Here is an 18,028-nt window from a genome sequence, read left to right as displayed (position 1 = left end):
ATCGCTGCTCTTGTCAAAATGCCACACTTCTGTAATCTTACTCACCCTGTAGCCCATTGCCAGGGCTTTGTTAAATTCGAGCGTGACCCAGACACCCGTTAGAGCTCTCGCGTCATCGTCGTGTTCACAGGACCCCTCTTGATTATTGCTTTCTGTGCATGTGCGGCAAAGTGTGAAAATTAGTTTACCGCATAAACTTTTGTAAGGCAACACAGGGAAGAAAAGACGGCGGGGTGGGTACACTGTAGCCTTGATCAGACCGTAGTAGGTCGAAGGGTCGTCAAAATCTTTGTATATGACTGTAGGATGGCCAACTGGGTAGGAGCATGTACTGTTTACATAAGGATAGAGGGATGTCACGTCTACGTAGTGGACAGTTTCATCAGAACCAGCTGTGTGTCTCAGCTTTAAAGCGCTCGTTCTTCCACCATAAAGTGCTGCGCGGGGGTAAAGAGGCTCGGGAGCATTATACCTTTGGATAAACTCTTTAACTTTGGTGTGTGATTTTTTAATTTCATCCCATTCGTGCTCTCTCATTAATACTACGACGACGCCGTGTTTTGTCTTTAACTCTTCCAGTCGTTCCTCGCTGCGCGCATGTAATTGACCGAATCTAACCCTCCTCATCGGACATGTCTCTGCGGGGTTAAAACATTGCAAACATCCGTGGTAGAAACAACCGTGAAATTCCCATACCTTTTTCACACCGTTGCACTCTGCGTACCCATCCACAAAAAAACTTCCAATCTGTTTCTCTCCAATGTTTAGAGCGTGCTGAATGAAGATTTTTTGATCGTAGCGCACCCACTCTAACCACTGAATTGAGGCGTTAGAGTAGCTTTTGTGATTTTGTTTGTAGTTGGCTGGGTGAGGTATCGCTAGGGTTTTAGGTTGCAGATAATTAGTGCGAAACACCTTCATGCAGGCACCTGCGATAGTGATGGATCCAAAAGGGTCTACGTTTGTATCGTCTAAAAACTGCTCTCTAAATTTAAGACAACCCCTAGCGAGAATGTCAACATCATTTTTACAGTAGTGCACGGCTTCTTCTCTAAAGTTAAAGACCCCGTGACGTACCTCATCATACCAAGCGTCAAATTCTTCCCTCTCGTGAACGGACATGCGCTCTACACCGTAGTCTGAGGGAGGGGGGTAGGGCCCGACGTAGTCGAGATGGTTTTCCGAGCTGAATTTGTGAGGAAAATAGCCCTTGCTCCGGTCGTTAAAACCCAATGCAGATGGCATAGCGCTAAGACGCATGGGAAGAAAGGAGAGTGAATCTATGAATTTGAGACGATACTCGGGGTCCTCGAAGCATAACAGTTTGCAACCTGTCATAAGAATCTGCTGAGGTGAAACACCCGCTGTCAGTATACCTTTGAAAACCAGGTAACTGTCAAAGCCTCTAGCATTGTGTGCTATGAAGACGCAACCCTTGTATCTATTGCTTCTAAAGTGTGAGATGAAGTTTTTTACACAATCAGGACCGTAAAATTCTTTCTCTTCACCTTTCTGTGTTTTTGCAAAAACTAGAAATGGTTTGTGTTCGTTGTTTTCATCTGCAAAAGTTTCAAAATCATAAAAAATCAAATATGATTTATCAATGCGCGGAGCTAAAGGCTCGATGTAGCACAGGTGATCATCGCCAGGTTTTTTCTCTCCGCAAATGTTGCATTTTGAGCTCGGACACTTATGCACATCCCCCTTTGTACCTATTTTGTAAATTAGATGACATTGTCCGCATTTTTTTACCTCACCGCATTTGCTTTTCACCCTCGGTGGATAGACCGTTTTGTGTCTGTTGTAACATGACACTGAACGACACGTCCTGTTACAATCGGGACAAATTAAGGACCTCACTTCTTCAGTCGGACACACTCGATCTTCACACACGCCGCAGTAACCGATGCAACGATGGTTATGGCTATCATCACGAGGTTCGTAACAAAAATCACAAATGAATCTCACACCCACAAAGGCTTTGAGATCCTTTATCCCGTAGTAGTGGTTTTGTAGCAAAAACAGAAACAGTGGCTTGGAACGATCTGAGAATTTTGTCTCAAAATGCGTCCTGGGATCTTTGAAGAATACGATAATTTTCCGACATAGAATTTTCTCAAATTTTTCAACATCGTTCAAAGTGACGGCTGTCTGATCGCTCAAACCGACCATGTGTTGCATATTCTTACCGATACTCTCACACTCTTTATCAGTGAGGTCGGGGTGTATGACATGAGCTAAGCTAATGGCAAAGCATAGCTGATCTGGTCGATTGTCAACAATGTACAAGAAACGTCTCTTTTTGTTTATGATTTCACAGTCTAAAAGTTTCTCAAGTTTGCGCTTCGCACCCCCTCTCGGATTTCTGGTTACCTGAACGCTTAGCTCTATGTCTTCATCCCCGACAATGTTACCGTTTGACTGCATTAAACGATCGAGCAAATCTTCAAAAGCGGGTTGGATGTTATCTCGTTGATCATCCACGGTGAATGTAACATGTTTGTGTACATTTTCACTAGATAATTGAAATTGTACAACATCGCTACGCAAAGCGTGTGATCTCGTCTCATTGGCCAAATCCTGAATAATCCCCATCACATCACGATAAAATGTCGCAATACTTGGGACTTCGCCTAGGTTAGGAATCGTAATTGATCGTCTCAATCTGAGCGTGTTAAAACGTTCGTGCCTAATTTCTGCCGAATTGCCGTCCGTATTAACCCTCTCAATGTGTTCATGTTCGGGGTTAGTTGTGTGGCCACCCCCCACCGATCCTCCTCCTCCTCTCTGCGGCTGCATTTCTACATCTGTGTGTACGCAGCTCTGCAGAAGCTCTGTGGAGCTCTGGAGAGGCGTATCTATGTCTGTGTATGAGGAATAAGGTGATGGAGGGAGATGCGTAGGTGAATTGCTATGCATTGAGTGTGTAGGTGAGTTCCGAATGTTTTGTATTGCTCTGTCTATCCTGCTAAGCATGTCGTGAGCTGGTGAGTTTTGTGGGGAACCCGCTATAGACCCATCGTTGTCAATTTGTAAGAAATCATTTTGGGGAGTAGGGGGTGGAGAGATGGTTTCTAGTAGTTGCATTAATGTCTGTATGTTTGCTGCTGAATGATACGGCAATGTTTCATCGAGGTTTTCTAACGCTATTTGTAGCCGGCTTAATGGATCGCGATTTGGTGACCTAAGCGGGCTCTCCCTAAACGAGTCTTCTGTGTCTTCATTGAGTACGAATTCATTTTGCGGTGAAAGTGGTGGTGGAGAAATGTTCTTCAGAAACTCCAAGACTGCTTCTATGTTGGATGAATGAAACGGTGAACTTTGACCTACACCTGTGGACGTGGTATCTACGACCTCGTCTAAGTGAAACCTATTTTGTAAATCCAACGGATCTGTAATGCTACTTAATTGGTCATCAGAAGCTAAACACTCATTTTCGTTTTCATCCATATCTAAAGAAAAATTCTATACATAGGATGTTGTTAATCGTTTATTTGTACGCTATGAAACAAAAAAACATTCTGCAGCTGGTTAGATAACATTATTGCTGTTTGTCACAGACATTTTTGAAGACTGAAATCAGATCTCCGACGACGGTACAAAGCGTTTGCAGAGGTATGGGGTATTGCACTTGATGTTGTTGTTGTGCGCGATTTCTTACTCTGCGTTGTTGACGCAATCCATTCGTCGCCTGAGACTGGTTTTGATCCACGGCTTCCGTTGTCTGTGGTGGTTTCTGGGGGTTCTCGTTCACCCTTTCGTTGGCTTCTGTAAATATAGAAAAAAAAGAAAGGTCACACGATATTGTCAAATGTATACCATAACACATTACTGTTATTAACACACAATTATTATTATAACATACCGTTAAACAAGCTTTTGACTACGGTTGATCTTTTCTGGCGGATCTTGCGTTGGCGCGGGGGTCTCACAGGTGCTCTTTGGAGCTGAAGCAATGCATCACGTCGCGGTGTAGTATGTCTCGGGCTGGATGGTTGTTCTCTGGGTTTTGGAGTTGATGTCGCAATTGGGTGGATTTCAGCTTGCGTGACGTTGCGTCTTGGTGCGGGCAAAGTTTGTGGCTTCACGTTGATTGCTGTAATAAAAAAAATTAAAAAATTTAAAAAGAAAAAAAAAATAAAAAAAAAAAAAAAATTAAAAAAAAAAATGTAAAAAAATATAAAAAAAAAAAAAAAAAAAAATAAAAAAATAAAAAAAAAAAATAAATAGAAAAAATAAAAATAAAAAAAAAAATGAAAAAAAATTATAAATTAAAAAAATAAATAAATAAATAAATTAAAAAAAATGTAAATATTTTCTAGCCACACCAAATTCATAATAAAACAATTTACCATGCATTTCTGCACGTATACCTTTCTTCCTTTTCAAACGGTTCAGAGAAGAACCTGCTTTAGATCGGGGTTGAGATGGATCAATTTGCAGCGAAGGCTCCAAATTTCCGAAGAAAACTGCGGGGTTTTGATTGTTGATAGTAATAGAACGCGTGGCCAATTCAGTTTCCTCAATCTCAGTTATTGCATCGTTTAGACTGTTGTCAGAAACTTCATGTAATATTTCAGCCCGAGCGGCCAAATCTGTGAAAACATATAAACGAATTATAAACAAAAATACGTATCATTCATGCTTACTGAAAACAATTTAAAAAAGAAAAATAACATATATTTACCAATATCCGTCTGCGTTAGTTGAATATTTTGTAACTCTTCTGGTGTGACTTAAAACGAGAAGTGAATAGTTTTAAACATGTTAACAAACAAAAAACATTAATAATAATTACTACTTACCTTTATAGATGTGTTTGTCTCGTGTCTGCGCTCTGGCTTTTTAAAAAGAATGACACTTTGAGAATGTGAAACCGCAGTTTTGTAATGCAAATGTTTAAAATTTTGCAAACACATTACCTGCCATTCTAGTTCTGTTTCAATCTGACCTCGGTGGTTTGCGATGTGATGGTCGTCTCTCTCTCTCTCTCTCTCGTTAGCAGTGGTGCTCCCAATGTCATTTCATGCTTGTATTTATCCTAAAGGCTGACCATAGTGTGTGTGCGTGTGTGTGTGTGTGTGTGTGTGTGTGTGTGTGTGTGTGTGTGTGTGTGCGTGTGTGTGTGTGTGCGTGCGTGCGTGCGTGCGTGCGTGCGTGCGTGTGTGTGTGTGTGTGTGTCCAAAGGTTGTACGTTCAAGGCACACTAATGTGCATAGAGGGACAACGGGTTGGAGTTCACCGTCAAGCCAGTGTGTGTGTGTGTGTGTGTGTGTGTGTGTGTGTGTGTGTGTCCAAAGGTTGTATGTTCAAGCCACACTAATGTGCATAGAGGGACAACGGGTTGTGGCTTTTGCTTTTTTTGTTCTTCATTATTTTTTATGTTTCTAGGGTTAGTTAGTTTTAATACACCCCAGTCATTTGACGACAAATCAGCCGCAGACATTTGCGTGGTTTCATAAACATTCTTCTGATACAGACAGAGTTCACCCGTCTCATACTTGAATATGTACCCCCATCATCATAACTTTCAAGTGACCACTCTTGATGCAAAGGAAATGGAGGTGGTGTCTGAATTCTTTTCAAAAACACCAAAGACTTTTCATGCTGACCGGCAATACGTTTTGATTCTTGTAGAATTGTAATAACAGTTTCACTAATGTTACCTTTAGACATGGTCAAGCCAGTGTGTGTGTGTGTGTGTGTGTGTGTGTGTGTCCAAAGGTTGTATGTTCAAGCCACACTAATGCATAGAGTGCATAGAGTGCATAGAGACGAGCAAAGTAGGTCAGGTTTTTTTTTTTTTTTTTTTCATTTTGGCGGGTGCAATAAGGCGGGACTTCCGGTTTGGGAAGGCGGGACTTCCGGTTTGGGGGCGGGACAAAGGGCGTGACGTCACACCTGTCAAAAGTTTGAGTGTTTGTATGTACTATCTCTCTCTTTCCTCAACAAGAACTGTTGATTGATTTGTCACATGACTGTTCTAGGGTTTGAGTTTGTTTTATTTAGTTTCACATCTACCTGAGGGGTATTCCATAAAGGAGGGTTAACAAACTCTGAGTTTATCCATAAACTCTGGGTCAACATACCCAGCGATGGGAAACTCTGGGTATCTGATTCCATTACAGCTGGTATGAAGTGGGTTAATCAACCCTGAGTATGTAAACCTTGGGTTACTGACGTGCACATGCGCGTTAAAAAGCCATCATCAATGAATCAGAGAATACTCAAACTGCCATGACAACCAAGCGGAAAATAGTGATTTGTTCACCCTAATGGGTGAAATTAGTTGGAAGCAGCGATCTGGTCATACCGAACTGCCGTTCAGCATAGTCGTTAGCATCGGATGAGAGTACACTTCCGGGTCACATACTTTGGTAAATCGGTAATGGAGAAAACTAATAAAGGTGTTTGTTTTCCGTTTTTAGTTTTCTGTACCGAAGCAAAAGAGCTTGAATTCATTTTGGTTTTGGAAACAAATATCAAATAATGAGTGTTTTTTCATTTTTCATGTTTTTGTCAATGAAAAACCAATGAACGAATGATACACAGATTTGTCTCCCCTCCTCTTTCCTTTGGTCATTGAGCTTCTTGCTGAGGTCATCAGGACGGAACCTAGAATAGCCGTTTACAAATTGGACATTTGTGTCATGAAACAACCTTGTACGCAGACAATGTTCTGATGTACTCGTGCTGGATTATACTGATTTTAAAAAAATGTAGTTACATTAGGTTAACTGTTATTTACTGCAATGTATATTATAATCATGTTTTTTCGGAAAATACATTTCTTTTTGTATGGAGTTTTATTATAATCATGTTTTGCACCAACATGTGCTTGATTTTTATCCAAACAGAATACAAATAATAATATTTAAGCCAATATTTAATCAAATTAAGAAGGATCTAGAACTCTCTCCCTATTTCTTGGTTAGGTCGTATATTTCTGGTTAAAATAAATGTATTACCTCGGCTTTTATACCCTATTCACATGATTCTGGTTCTATTCTGTAAAAGGGTGTTAAAGGATTTAAATTGATGGCTCAGCTCTTTTATTTGGAATAAGAGTTGATCTAGGCTTAAGATGGCAGTATTACATTTACTAAGTTCAATGGGTGGCTTAGACATGGCCAATATTAAAATATACCAACTTTGTGCACATTTAAGATTTGTAAATGAATGGGTCAAAGATAAAACTTTGATTTGGATGGATGTTGAGGCGGCATTGTCGCTGTGCAGATCTTGTGATTTGTTATTTTTTATTACCTTTAAAGAAATTGAAGTTTACTGTACAAATCCCATAACCATCAATACCCTAAGAGCATGGCGGCTTGTATGCCAGCAGATCAAATATAACATCCGTGTTCATCCTAATAATAAGCCTTTGCCTCTGGCTCTTCCTGGGTTTCAACTGTGGTTTAGCAAAAATCTCAAATTACTCATTGACCCATTTTCAAACAATAGATTTATGTAATTCAAACAGCTTACTAACACTTACAACCTCACCAAATAAGACATTACATTACCAATAGTAGAACCTTGAAATATCTGCTGCTGAGAAAATGAAATTCAAAGTATCTTTCGTATTAATATAGAGATGGAACCTGTGTCTTTGATTCTTGGACTTTCATGCACAAAAGTGAAAAAATCAGCTGGAAAAAGCTGAAAATTTAAAATTGCAATAAAAAGAATTGAAAAAAAACAAAAGAAATTTGAAACAGCACATTTCTCTATGTTGTAAGACTTACACAGACCACAAACAAAGGACTGGATGGTTTTATTTCACATTTTCTGAGCCGTTGGACACAGTATGTCCCCTTTCAGCAGGTCACATTCTGAGCGAACAGGACCTGGTTTTCCTCCACAGGTCTTCACACACAATAGGACTGTTTAGGATTTATTTCAGCAGTTTTCAGGTTCTGCTCCTGTTTTCTGTGGATGTTTCTGTAACTAGATGCTCACGTTCAGCCGTCAACATACACGGAAGTTGATCACAGGAGACAATGAGCACCAGTCGATTCATTACACCACAGAAAACTGCTGCTTGTCTGGTTTTTGAGTTTTCTGTATTTCTGTTTTGGTTTTAAATTATTAAAACAAAGTAATGACACCGTTTGTTTGTTAATTTAATTTTGTTTTGACAATAACCAAAGAACAAACAGTACACGGATTGTGTACACGGGTGGTGTTTGTCTGTCTAACTGTCACAAGGAGCCGAGGCAACGATTTATCAAGTCATCATCTAGTATCTTGTCAGCTTTATTCATCTTTTTGTTCTGACAAATAAAGCAGTATTGGTGCATGTAGCGAGTGTCCATTTCCCTTGTTCTTCTTCTTCAGGTTTTTTTTAGCGGTAGTTTCCTCTTCCTCTGTATTTCTGGAGGTGGTTTGGTTGTCAAACAACGTGTCTTATGAACGCGTGTTTTATTAATAAGTTATGATGTAGTTATATAACGTATATGACTTATAAGTTACAGTTATAAATATATATAAAAGAGTGTATTATGAAGTTTGCTTCCAACTGCAAAGTTTGTCACTTGGTACCAGTGACAACTGCTGCTTTCTAGCGATATTGCAAGAAATACAACTATTAAAAAGTTACAGATCAACTTCGCCAAATGTGTTTCAAAAGTCCCGTGCACAGAAACAGCCAATAGAATGTCCCAGTTTGATGACCCACGCATACAGATGTTATTACAGACACACAGACAACTTTGTTTACAAATCCTAATCCTACACACACACGGATCAAGGCACAGACACACAGATTGGATTACACACACACACACAAATAGTTTTGTGGCCCCTTACAGTCCTGTGGGATACAGTAAAAGGATCACATGACTCAATGCCTCCAGTGTATCTGTAAAAAGATGTGTGTATGGTGTGTGTTCATGTCGGAGGTGTCTGTACGTACAGCCTCAGATTTTTCAGTGATCCTTGAAAAAGGACGAAAAAAATTCACATTTTGAAATAAAAAATCAATCTGTTTATTTTTTTGTCTCTCTGTATTTAAATTTGACCCCGACATGATACAGAAATACCTCACATGCATGTTTTGGGACAATATCACACATTTAAACACTATTAGTCACCAGAAAACAAGTGATTGAATGTTTCCAAAGTGTGACAAACTTTTTCAAATACGCCCATAATCACATTCATCAAGGAGTTATTATGTGGTCATGTGACTGAAAATGAATGCAGAGCTTCATCTATAGTGTGTTTTTACTTCGTTGATTCTGGGATCAGCTTCTGGTTGGACTGGTTTCACATGTTTTATATTGTGAAGGAATAAAGAAGCAGAAGTATCCTCACATCAACCCCCCCCCCCCACACACACACACACACAGCCACAGAGCAGAGCAGACACACACACATTTACACAGTTTGATGGACATGAAGAACTGACCAACATCTGAAACAGGAAGGACAGCAGACCTCCAGGAACAAACTTCAACACCTCTAATGTGTGTGTGTGTGTGTGCGTGCTATGGATCAGGAGGACACAGTGAAGGGACAACGTGAGATCCAGACTGAAGCTCAGAGGTAAGACCACGTCAGAGCTCAGCACTCACACCTCTGCTCTGCTTTTCCATTACTCTAGTGATGGAAACACCTGAATTTGGAAAAAAACACACCAATATCGCTCAAAGGTTTTTACATGAGGAGGTATTTCAGACATTTTGATATTTACTAAAGTGCTACAGAGACAGTTTTTCCACAAATGCATGTCACATGACGTGAAGTACCTGGTCAAATGACCACTGCTCTCTGAGAAAACATGACATGGTACATGTCAACAGAAGAGGAGAACGGGACATTTCTAACTATTATTGGTCTCATCACTGAGAACGATGATTCATCTCACAGAGCAGATGAATAAATAAATAAATGTGGTTCTCACAGATTCATAGAACAATGATCATCATTTTACTGACTTTATGGATGGACCCCAAAAATCTCTCCCCTTTATTCCCCCTTATAGATGGTCCTGTGAATGCTCTGAACATTCCTTTAGAGGGCGTGTCTTGCTAATTGCTTCTCATTTCCACCTGTTGTGTGTTTCATTTGCACAACAGCAGATAAAGTGATTAACAATCAGTGTTGTTCCTATTTGGACCGCTGGATTTCACACATGTGGGAGTCACATTTGTGTTCTTTAAATGTTCTCCTAATGATTATTTTCCAGTCGTGTACATAGTTTACTGATTTCATGTTTTCAGCTAACTTAATTATTTACTCTATAAATGTAAAACTGTCTTAATAAGATTTAGTTTTTAAACCTTACAGCTGAAAGCTACTTACCTACGACAATGTCTATTTCTATTACAACCAGGTATATTTAAGAACACGTCGAGTTTTGAGTCAAAGTCGAGGGAAGTGTCGCCTTTTATTGGAAATCAAAATATGGTCACCTCAGTAGAGTGGATGGGAACAAACAGTAGTTGATGGAAGGGCCATGACTATATTGTTTTGTTCTGTATAAATAAAACAGAAGTAGTTGAATCCTGCTCAATATCATATGTGTAAGTTCACATCTTATCCTTAAGGCGGTGTACTATGAATCTAGATGACCTCTTATCGCGCTAACTTCCAGGATTTAATCAGTGTGTGTTGTCCTGCAAAACTCACTGAAGCTTAATCACTACAGCAATTAATGCTAAACGGCTAACCTGGTCGTGACCAGGTTTTTATCTGGCTTGGATGTTAGCGAGTCCTAAAGCCCCGCCTCCTGACCAATCAGATCTCTTAGAAAACGACCTGCCCATTGATAGATGATCCTGGTTGGTGCAGATCTGACAGCTGAGTTTATAAAGAAGATTATTAATTATAAATGCAATCCTTTCATTTACTGATGACATCCTTTAGAAAAGATATAGATCTATATCTGATGGACTGATCTACAGTCAGCTGATGAAGCCTGTGTGTCGTAGTCATTAGTTAATTCATTCATTCATTATTTCATACGCTGGGGCTGACATTATCAGCAGGAACACGTACAATGTGCTCTCATCCCAGTGTGTGTTATAGAGGTCTACCTGAATAGAAACATGTGTGTGCTGTAATAAAGTTTAACTGCAGAGCGCTGTACGTTTATCATCCAATGGATTCATAGAATAAATATTCTCACGCTGTTGAGCATTAACAGTGTCATCAGCTTCCTGCCAAGGTTTCTCTCTTTCTGCCTTTTCTGTGACAACAGTGTTGTCTTTGGTATGAATTGTGGATTTTAATTATTCATCATATTCAGCAACTTCATAACTTGGTGGTCAGATCTGATCAAATCTGGGCAAGTATAAAGGCTCCGCCCCCTGCTGTGCGCTGCACTAATTCACTGTTGCTCTTCACTGTCATCATGGATTTATATTCATTATATTTGTTTAATATCATAAACTGTTCCTCCATTCATTGTCAGTCTGCCAGTTCTCTCCATTGATTGGTCAGACGCTGCAATCTCCACCCCTTTCATGTGCACGCGCCCGTAGCGAGGCTGTAATCATTTGATTTAAATTAGCGTGTTGTGATCATAGGTGATCAACGTTCGTAGTACAGCTCCGTCTGACAGGGAATGTTGGTTAGTTGAAGCAGCTAACGTAGACTAATCCAGTCTAGATTTGTAGCATAGATCTAAAATATTAAAGCCAGAACTGACAAGTAAAGTACAAATACTTCATTACTGTACTTAAGTCGTTTTTTCTGGTATCTGTACTTTTGTTGAGTATTTATATTTTTGGGGACTTTTTACTTTTGCTCCTTACTTTTTTAAACAAATATTGATACTTTCTACTCCTTACATTTTAAAAATGAGCTTGTTACTTTTAAAACAATGTGAAAAGATGCAAAATCTTGGTAGTTTGTGTGTTTTTCTGTTCAGCAGGTCCCCCTTAGTTTAATGGGTGACATTTTCATGTTTATAAAAATGTTAAACTCAAAGCTGCTCTGGCTTTTATTGAGCATGTTGTTGTTGGCTTACATGTGCTGTGTCGAGTGGATGTTATTGTAACCACAAATATCTTAAAATGAAATACAAAATGCGATGATGTCTGGTCGGATATGCCAATTAATTTATTGTACAGATGTAATGTCCAAAACCAGAATGATGTAGTTATTGCAGAGTATGAAATAGCAGTAAAACTCCACACAATGCTGCCATACTGCACAGTGTCGTTAGCATGCTGAACACGGTAAAAACCATTTGTTCCCCAGCGCCTCACCTGACGCTCATTACAGCCTCCTTTTATGGCTGATTAGGAAGAAGCTCTGGTGGAGCTATAATGGCTCCACCAGAGCATTTACACTGGTTTTTCTTGATATATTTTATTTACAAATTGTAATTATTATTAGTGCTAAATGGTGTTCAAAGGTAACAGATTTAACCTGTTTCCATGAACCAGTTTTCTACAAGTTCTTAAAAAAATTTAAAAAATATGGTATTTGCTGGTTTAACAACCCTGTCTATTGAAGGGACATTTGTTTTACTTTTCATCTTTTTATTTAAGTAAATTTAGTAGCATGTACCTTTTGTTTTTTATATTTATTTAAGTAAATTTAGTAGCATGTACCTTTTGTTTTTTATATTTATTTAAGTAAATTTAGTAGCATGTACCTTTTGTTTTTTATATTTATTTAAATAAATTTAGTAGCATGTACCTTTTGTTTTTTATATTTATTTAAATAAATTTAGTAGCATGTACCTTTTGTTTTTTATATTTATTTAAATAAATTTAGTAGCATGTACCTTTTGTTTTTTATATTTATTTAAATAAATTTAGTAGCATGTACCTTTTGTTTTTTATATTTATTTAAGTAAATTTAGTAGCATGTACCTTTTGTTTTTTATTTTTATTTAAGTAAATTTAGTAGCATGTACCTTTTGTTTTTTATTTTTATTTAAGTAAGGGGGGAACTTCAATACTTTTGCCACCGGTGCTTATCAAAGGATCACATGATCAATATTAATGTCAGCTTTTAGAATAATGACCATTCTGAATTTTGTATATTTTTCTCTCATTTAGTGTTTTTTTTTTTTTTTTTTTTTTTTTTTTTTTTGTTGGTTTTTTTTTTTTTTTTTTTTGTGTTTGTTTTTTTTTTTTTTTGGAGTCATTTTGCACATTTTTCTTGTTGTTTTGTATATTTTACTTTCATTATTGCATTTTTTTTTTTTAGAGTGATATATTGTGTTTTTGTTGTTTTCTGTGTGATTGTTGGTTGTGTGTTGTGCACGTCATTTTGTGTATTTTGAGCTATTTTTAGTGTCGTTTCATGTATTTTTCTATCATTTTGTGTATTATTGTTGTGTGATTTTTGGTTTTTGTATTCTGTCATTGTGTATATTTATGCAGTTTTTAGGGTCATTTTTGTTGTAGTTTTTAATTTTTTGGAGTCAATGCAAAAAAACAGCATTTTTAAACATCAGTTCTCACTGACGGAGCCAATAAATCATGGTTAAAAACCAATGACCATGTTGTTTAAATGCAGTTTGTTTTCTTGTTGGATTTTTGACAGTCATTTTATATCAGACTTTCAATGGTAACAACTGCTGTTTTTCACACAGGTGACTGGTTTAGTCAATTAGTGACGCTATATTTCAATGTGCTAATTATCTCAGTGACATAGAGCAGTGGTTCGCAAACTTTTCACAGCCCCGTACCCCTTCTGACATTTAACCTGAAGCCATGCACCCCCTACCGCGGCTGCACACTTAAAAAACATAATCAACTTTGGGGTCATGACCCCATGTGGGGTCCCCTGAAATGTCTAATAATATATTATAATTAAAAAAATATACTGATTAAAAATTATTTCTTAAAATGTTTTAATTGTTATAGAGGTTTTTCGTGGCGCGTCATCACTGCGTCATCAACCAGGAAGTCGCCATATTGGAGGTACTCAGCAGGTAAACAAAGCAGATCCCAAACGTCAAACGTAAGAAAATGGTGAATTATTGCCATGTTTTTGGCTGTACCAATCGATCAGACCGATCGATCAGATTTGGAGTTATAAAAGTTAGAACAAATCAGGGAAAACAATGTCAACAGTTATCAGAAGAAAGGGGGCGCTAGTGGTTAGCGAAGCTAAACCAGGATCTACGACGCAAAAATCTGGACAACATTTAAATCTGTTCGGCCCTTTTCTTGTCAGGTTAGTGAATTGTTGATAGTGTGATGATAATAATATAATTCATATCGAGCGACAGCATGTGATATTATTGACTTAATATAAGGGGAGTATTTTTTAAGGGGAGTGGTGGCCTAGTGGTTAACAACGCTGGGCTTGTTATCGGAGGGTTGCCGACTCAAGCCGCAAAATGGCTGCCCACTGCTCCTCAGGGATGGGTTAAATGCAGAGGACGAATTCCATTAATGTACTAACATTACATGGCCAATTAAAGGTGAAAGCCCTGATTTAATCTTAATCTTAATCACATTTAATATCCTGCTACAGTAGCAACACAGTTATTAAAATGTAGCGCTGTATTCCAGGTTAAAGGTCTGACCTTTATCATAAGGATGTCACAGATTGGGTTAGAATTAAAACCAGGTAGTTGATCATATCAGGATACTGTTACGGCAGAATTTACGGTTGACCTCATTTGAGACATGATTCATTGCTCTGGTTGAATGATAGAATCCAGGAGAAGCATTGATGATTTAATAAAAAATGATTTTATTCTAAACTAAATAAAAGAATACAAAGTGGAACAAAGTGAAACAAAATTAGCGTCCGTCCAGGCGGACGTCCAAAGGAAGTGCCGCGCCCCGCTCCAACAGTTTCAAAGCTTAAGCTTTTTATACAGATAAGAAAAGGTCCCAACAGTGAGAGACAAAAGGGAGGGAGTCAGATGCCCATAGTGGCAATGTTGGAGGATGATGAAGATGTTATGAGAAGGTTTGGCTCCAGTCTTTATCTGTCTTGATAAGTGTGTACGTCAGTGTATGTCCTTGGCAGAGACTGTGCTGCACTGAGAATAATACATGATTCAGCTGTTCAAAAGTGTAAAGATTAATGGAGTTGTCATGTATTAAAACATGACAAATTGTACACATGAACATACATTTGAGGATATGATGATGAATATAAAATTTGCCATGACATTCCCCACTTTTGGTCGCCTCAACGACCAAATCAAGAAACAAAATTATTATATTCCACCTTTGCTGTCTGTCAGGGTTAACCATTAGCATCGTTATTGTCATACATTGGATATATTCTTCTTTTGTGAGGCACGGATATAGACATATCAAGAAAAATGTGGAAATAAACCTTAAAAAAAACTTCATCATTATTATCAATGGCATGAATCATCAAAAATCATCCTTTATTACATCTAGATAAGCAAAAATCATCATTTGCATCAAGGACATCACTCGTCTTCATCGGCTGAGTTCAGTGGTAACTGGGGTAACCAATAGCATCATGAGTGAAGAACCTTGAGTATTTTCCTCAATCGTAGCAGAAGGGTTTATGACTGTATTCCTGCAGCTAGGTGTGAGCTTGTCCTCCCTCAACCTAGCTATGAGCATTTGGTGTGGCTTATAAACAAAGCTAGGCCCTTGTTTTAGAGCGTTTTCTTGTGTGTGTGTGTCTCAGTGGCCTTGTCGGTTCCCCCTTCATTGTTCGGTCAGCCTCCGTCTTAGCATCAGCTGGTCTCGGCAATCATCTTGGATCCATGTTGCCTGCTCTGCGACCTTCACTGCCGTGTGGGTCATTTCGGTCGGTGTTGTAGATGATTGGTTGTTGTCTGAGGAAGGGTAGTCTCCACACACCTGGCAACCTCTCTTGGGATCGGAAGGTACCTGAACAGAAGAGGGGGAAAAACACCAAAACAAAACTCTTGGGATTGGCTGGTACCTGAACACATGCGCGATCCCACTACTGAGGCTTTAGCTGGTACCTGGTACCTGGTAGGCTTTAGCTGGTACCTGGACAGAAAAAAAAGGGGGGGGGAAAAAAAACAAAACAGAACAAAACAAAACAAAATAAAAAAAATAAAACGAAATGAAATAAAATAAAATAAAATAAAATAAAATAAAATTAAATTAAATTAAATAAAATAGAATAAAATAGAATAGAATAGAAGTTTAGGGGTGTTAGGTTTAGTTAACTAACTAAATGAATAGTTAGTATGGCCAGGAAGGCAGAGACAGGTCAGAGGTCAGGATCTGAGAGCTTTTCAGATCCTAAAAGGTGCTGCTGCACAATCACACAATGGTTAGGTGTGGGTTAGTGAGCTTTTAGCCATGCTAGCTCTGTAGCCCATTCGCACGCGAGTGGGAAAATATGAGGCTGAAAGAAAAGCAGGAAGTATTAATTCGATTTTCTTTTCCTGGAGTAAGAAGAAGCATAGCTGGAGTTGCAGTGATTATCTGTGGTACATCTACTTACCTGGTGAGAAGCAACAATTTGAGAACCACTGTTTACAAGGACATGCAAGTCGGACGGAGAAGGACATGCAAGTCAGACGGAGAAGTGTGGAGTGTGATTACATGTCTTCTCAAGATGAATACATACAATTGGGAGACATGGAGATGTGAGAAAGCTAAATGAGTTTAACTTATTTGTGAAGGAGAAATCTTATTCTATCCTTTATTTATTCTGAATAATGTTAACACTCCACACCTATTTACATAGCCTAATTCTTTTATAGAGCTGAATTTGTCAGTTCATTTATTTCATTCATTTCCCTCATAATTATTATTTGAGATGTAATTTACTTAATTTTGAAGGTCAATTGGTGGCAAAAGTGTCTCCTATTCTGTGTCTGAACCAGAGTTTAGCAAGATTATTGGCCCTTTAAGGTTAGACAGAATTAAAGTTAAGTTGAGTCGAACAATCATATTGTCTTTTGCTCTCTGTATTTATCCCATTCGTGGGGGTGACGAGCCCCAGCACGGTTTGGAGAGCTTCCTTAAATGCTTGGAAGTTACTCAACTTTAAACTATCTCTTATTTCAATCAATTATCAAGAATTTCAGGAGGACCCTTTTTTAAATCTCAGGTGACCCAGATTGGGCCACCAACCCAATGTTGAGAACACTTAATTTTTCCCTTAAAAGTGTCTAAACCCAGTGAAGGTGTTTTATGGTCTTGCACGCTAAGTGCTGGTGGAACAAGAAGAAAATAGTTGGAGGGTTTGAGGTATATTTTCCTATGATAAAATATAAATCAAGAATCAGAGGGACGTTGGCCCCTCCCTTCCCTTTTTTTACATAAGAATACATTTGGATTCTTAAAACCATATGATAAATATCATTGGAAAATTACTTATCTGATCATTTTGGATGTGTCTCCGTTTTCCTCTCTCTTGTGTCCGCCTGCCTTTGTGCCCTCCAACCTCCTCGACCTCCTTCTCCTCAGCCATAAAGGTCAAAGCCAGGGTCAACTGTACGCTCCTTTTGGAAATTTGAAGATCTGTCCCCACTTTCGCAGTTGGATTGGAAGTCTCTGTAGTCTCTGGAATAGATATTATGTTAGAACATCCACAATATGTCATATTGTCACGTGTCTATTTCAATCTATTTCCCCTTTGTTTCCCAGTTACAGTTATGGACAATACTTCCCTTTAATTCTCATCCTTCATCATAACAAGCAGTGACCAGGCATGGCGGCTGGAGGAAGGATCGGAGTCGAGAAGGCGGTGGCATTCTGTTAGGAAACACTCAGAAACAGAAAGAGAGGAAACCATTAAGACTTAACTGGATAATTTAAAATATCTCTTTTCTTTAGTTGGATCTGATTCGTCTCCTTACAGCGACCTGTATTTTGGAAAAAGCTACATAATAACAACAACTAAGACGAAGACATAGACAAGTGCACACCACAACGAGTATACACATATAACAACAAAAAAACATGGACACTGAACATGTAAGGTCAGTCAAGGTCAAAGCCAGTCATTCCACTGAAAGTGGTATCATATATAAAAAATGTCGTTTGGTGTTTTTAAACACCCAGAAAAAACCCTTTAAAACCTGGTAAACTTTTTAGAAGGCCCAAGGCCTAAAACCATAGTTCTTTTAACAAGC

At 38.4% G+C, this 18,028-nt stretch overlaps 1 protein-coding gene across 1 annotated transcript; it reads right to left on the bottom strand.

Moving 5' to 3' along the window:
- Window positions 1-3,541: 3,541 nt before the first annotated feature.
- On the bottom strand, window positions 3,542-4,929 carry LOC114478820 (uncharacterized). Its single transcript, XM_028472100.1, has 5 exons — window positions 4,923-4,929; window positions 4,688-4,735; window positions 4,374-4,595; window positions 3,866-4,096; window positions 3,542-3,768 (listed from the first exon to the last, which is right to left on the bottom strand). Exons 1-5 carry the CDS (start codon window positions 4,927-4,929, stop codon window positions 3,542-3,544), a joined length of 735 nt encoding a protein of 244 aa, XP_028327901.1.
- Window positions 4,930-18,028: the final 13,099 nt, after the last annotated feature.

The sequence above is a fragment of the Gouania willdenowi genome, chromosome 17, assembly GCF_900634775.1.
Source record: "Gouania willdenowi chromosome 17, fGouWil2.1, whole genome shotgun sequence".
NCBI classification, from domain to species: domain Eukaryota; kingdom Metazoa; phylum Chordata; class Actinopteri; order Blenniiformes; family Gobiesocidae; genus Gouania; species Gouania willdenowi.
This window is presented reverse-complemented; position numbering and strand designations above follow the sequence as displayed.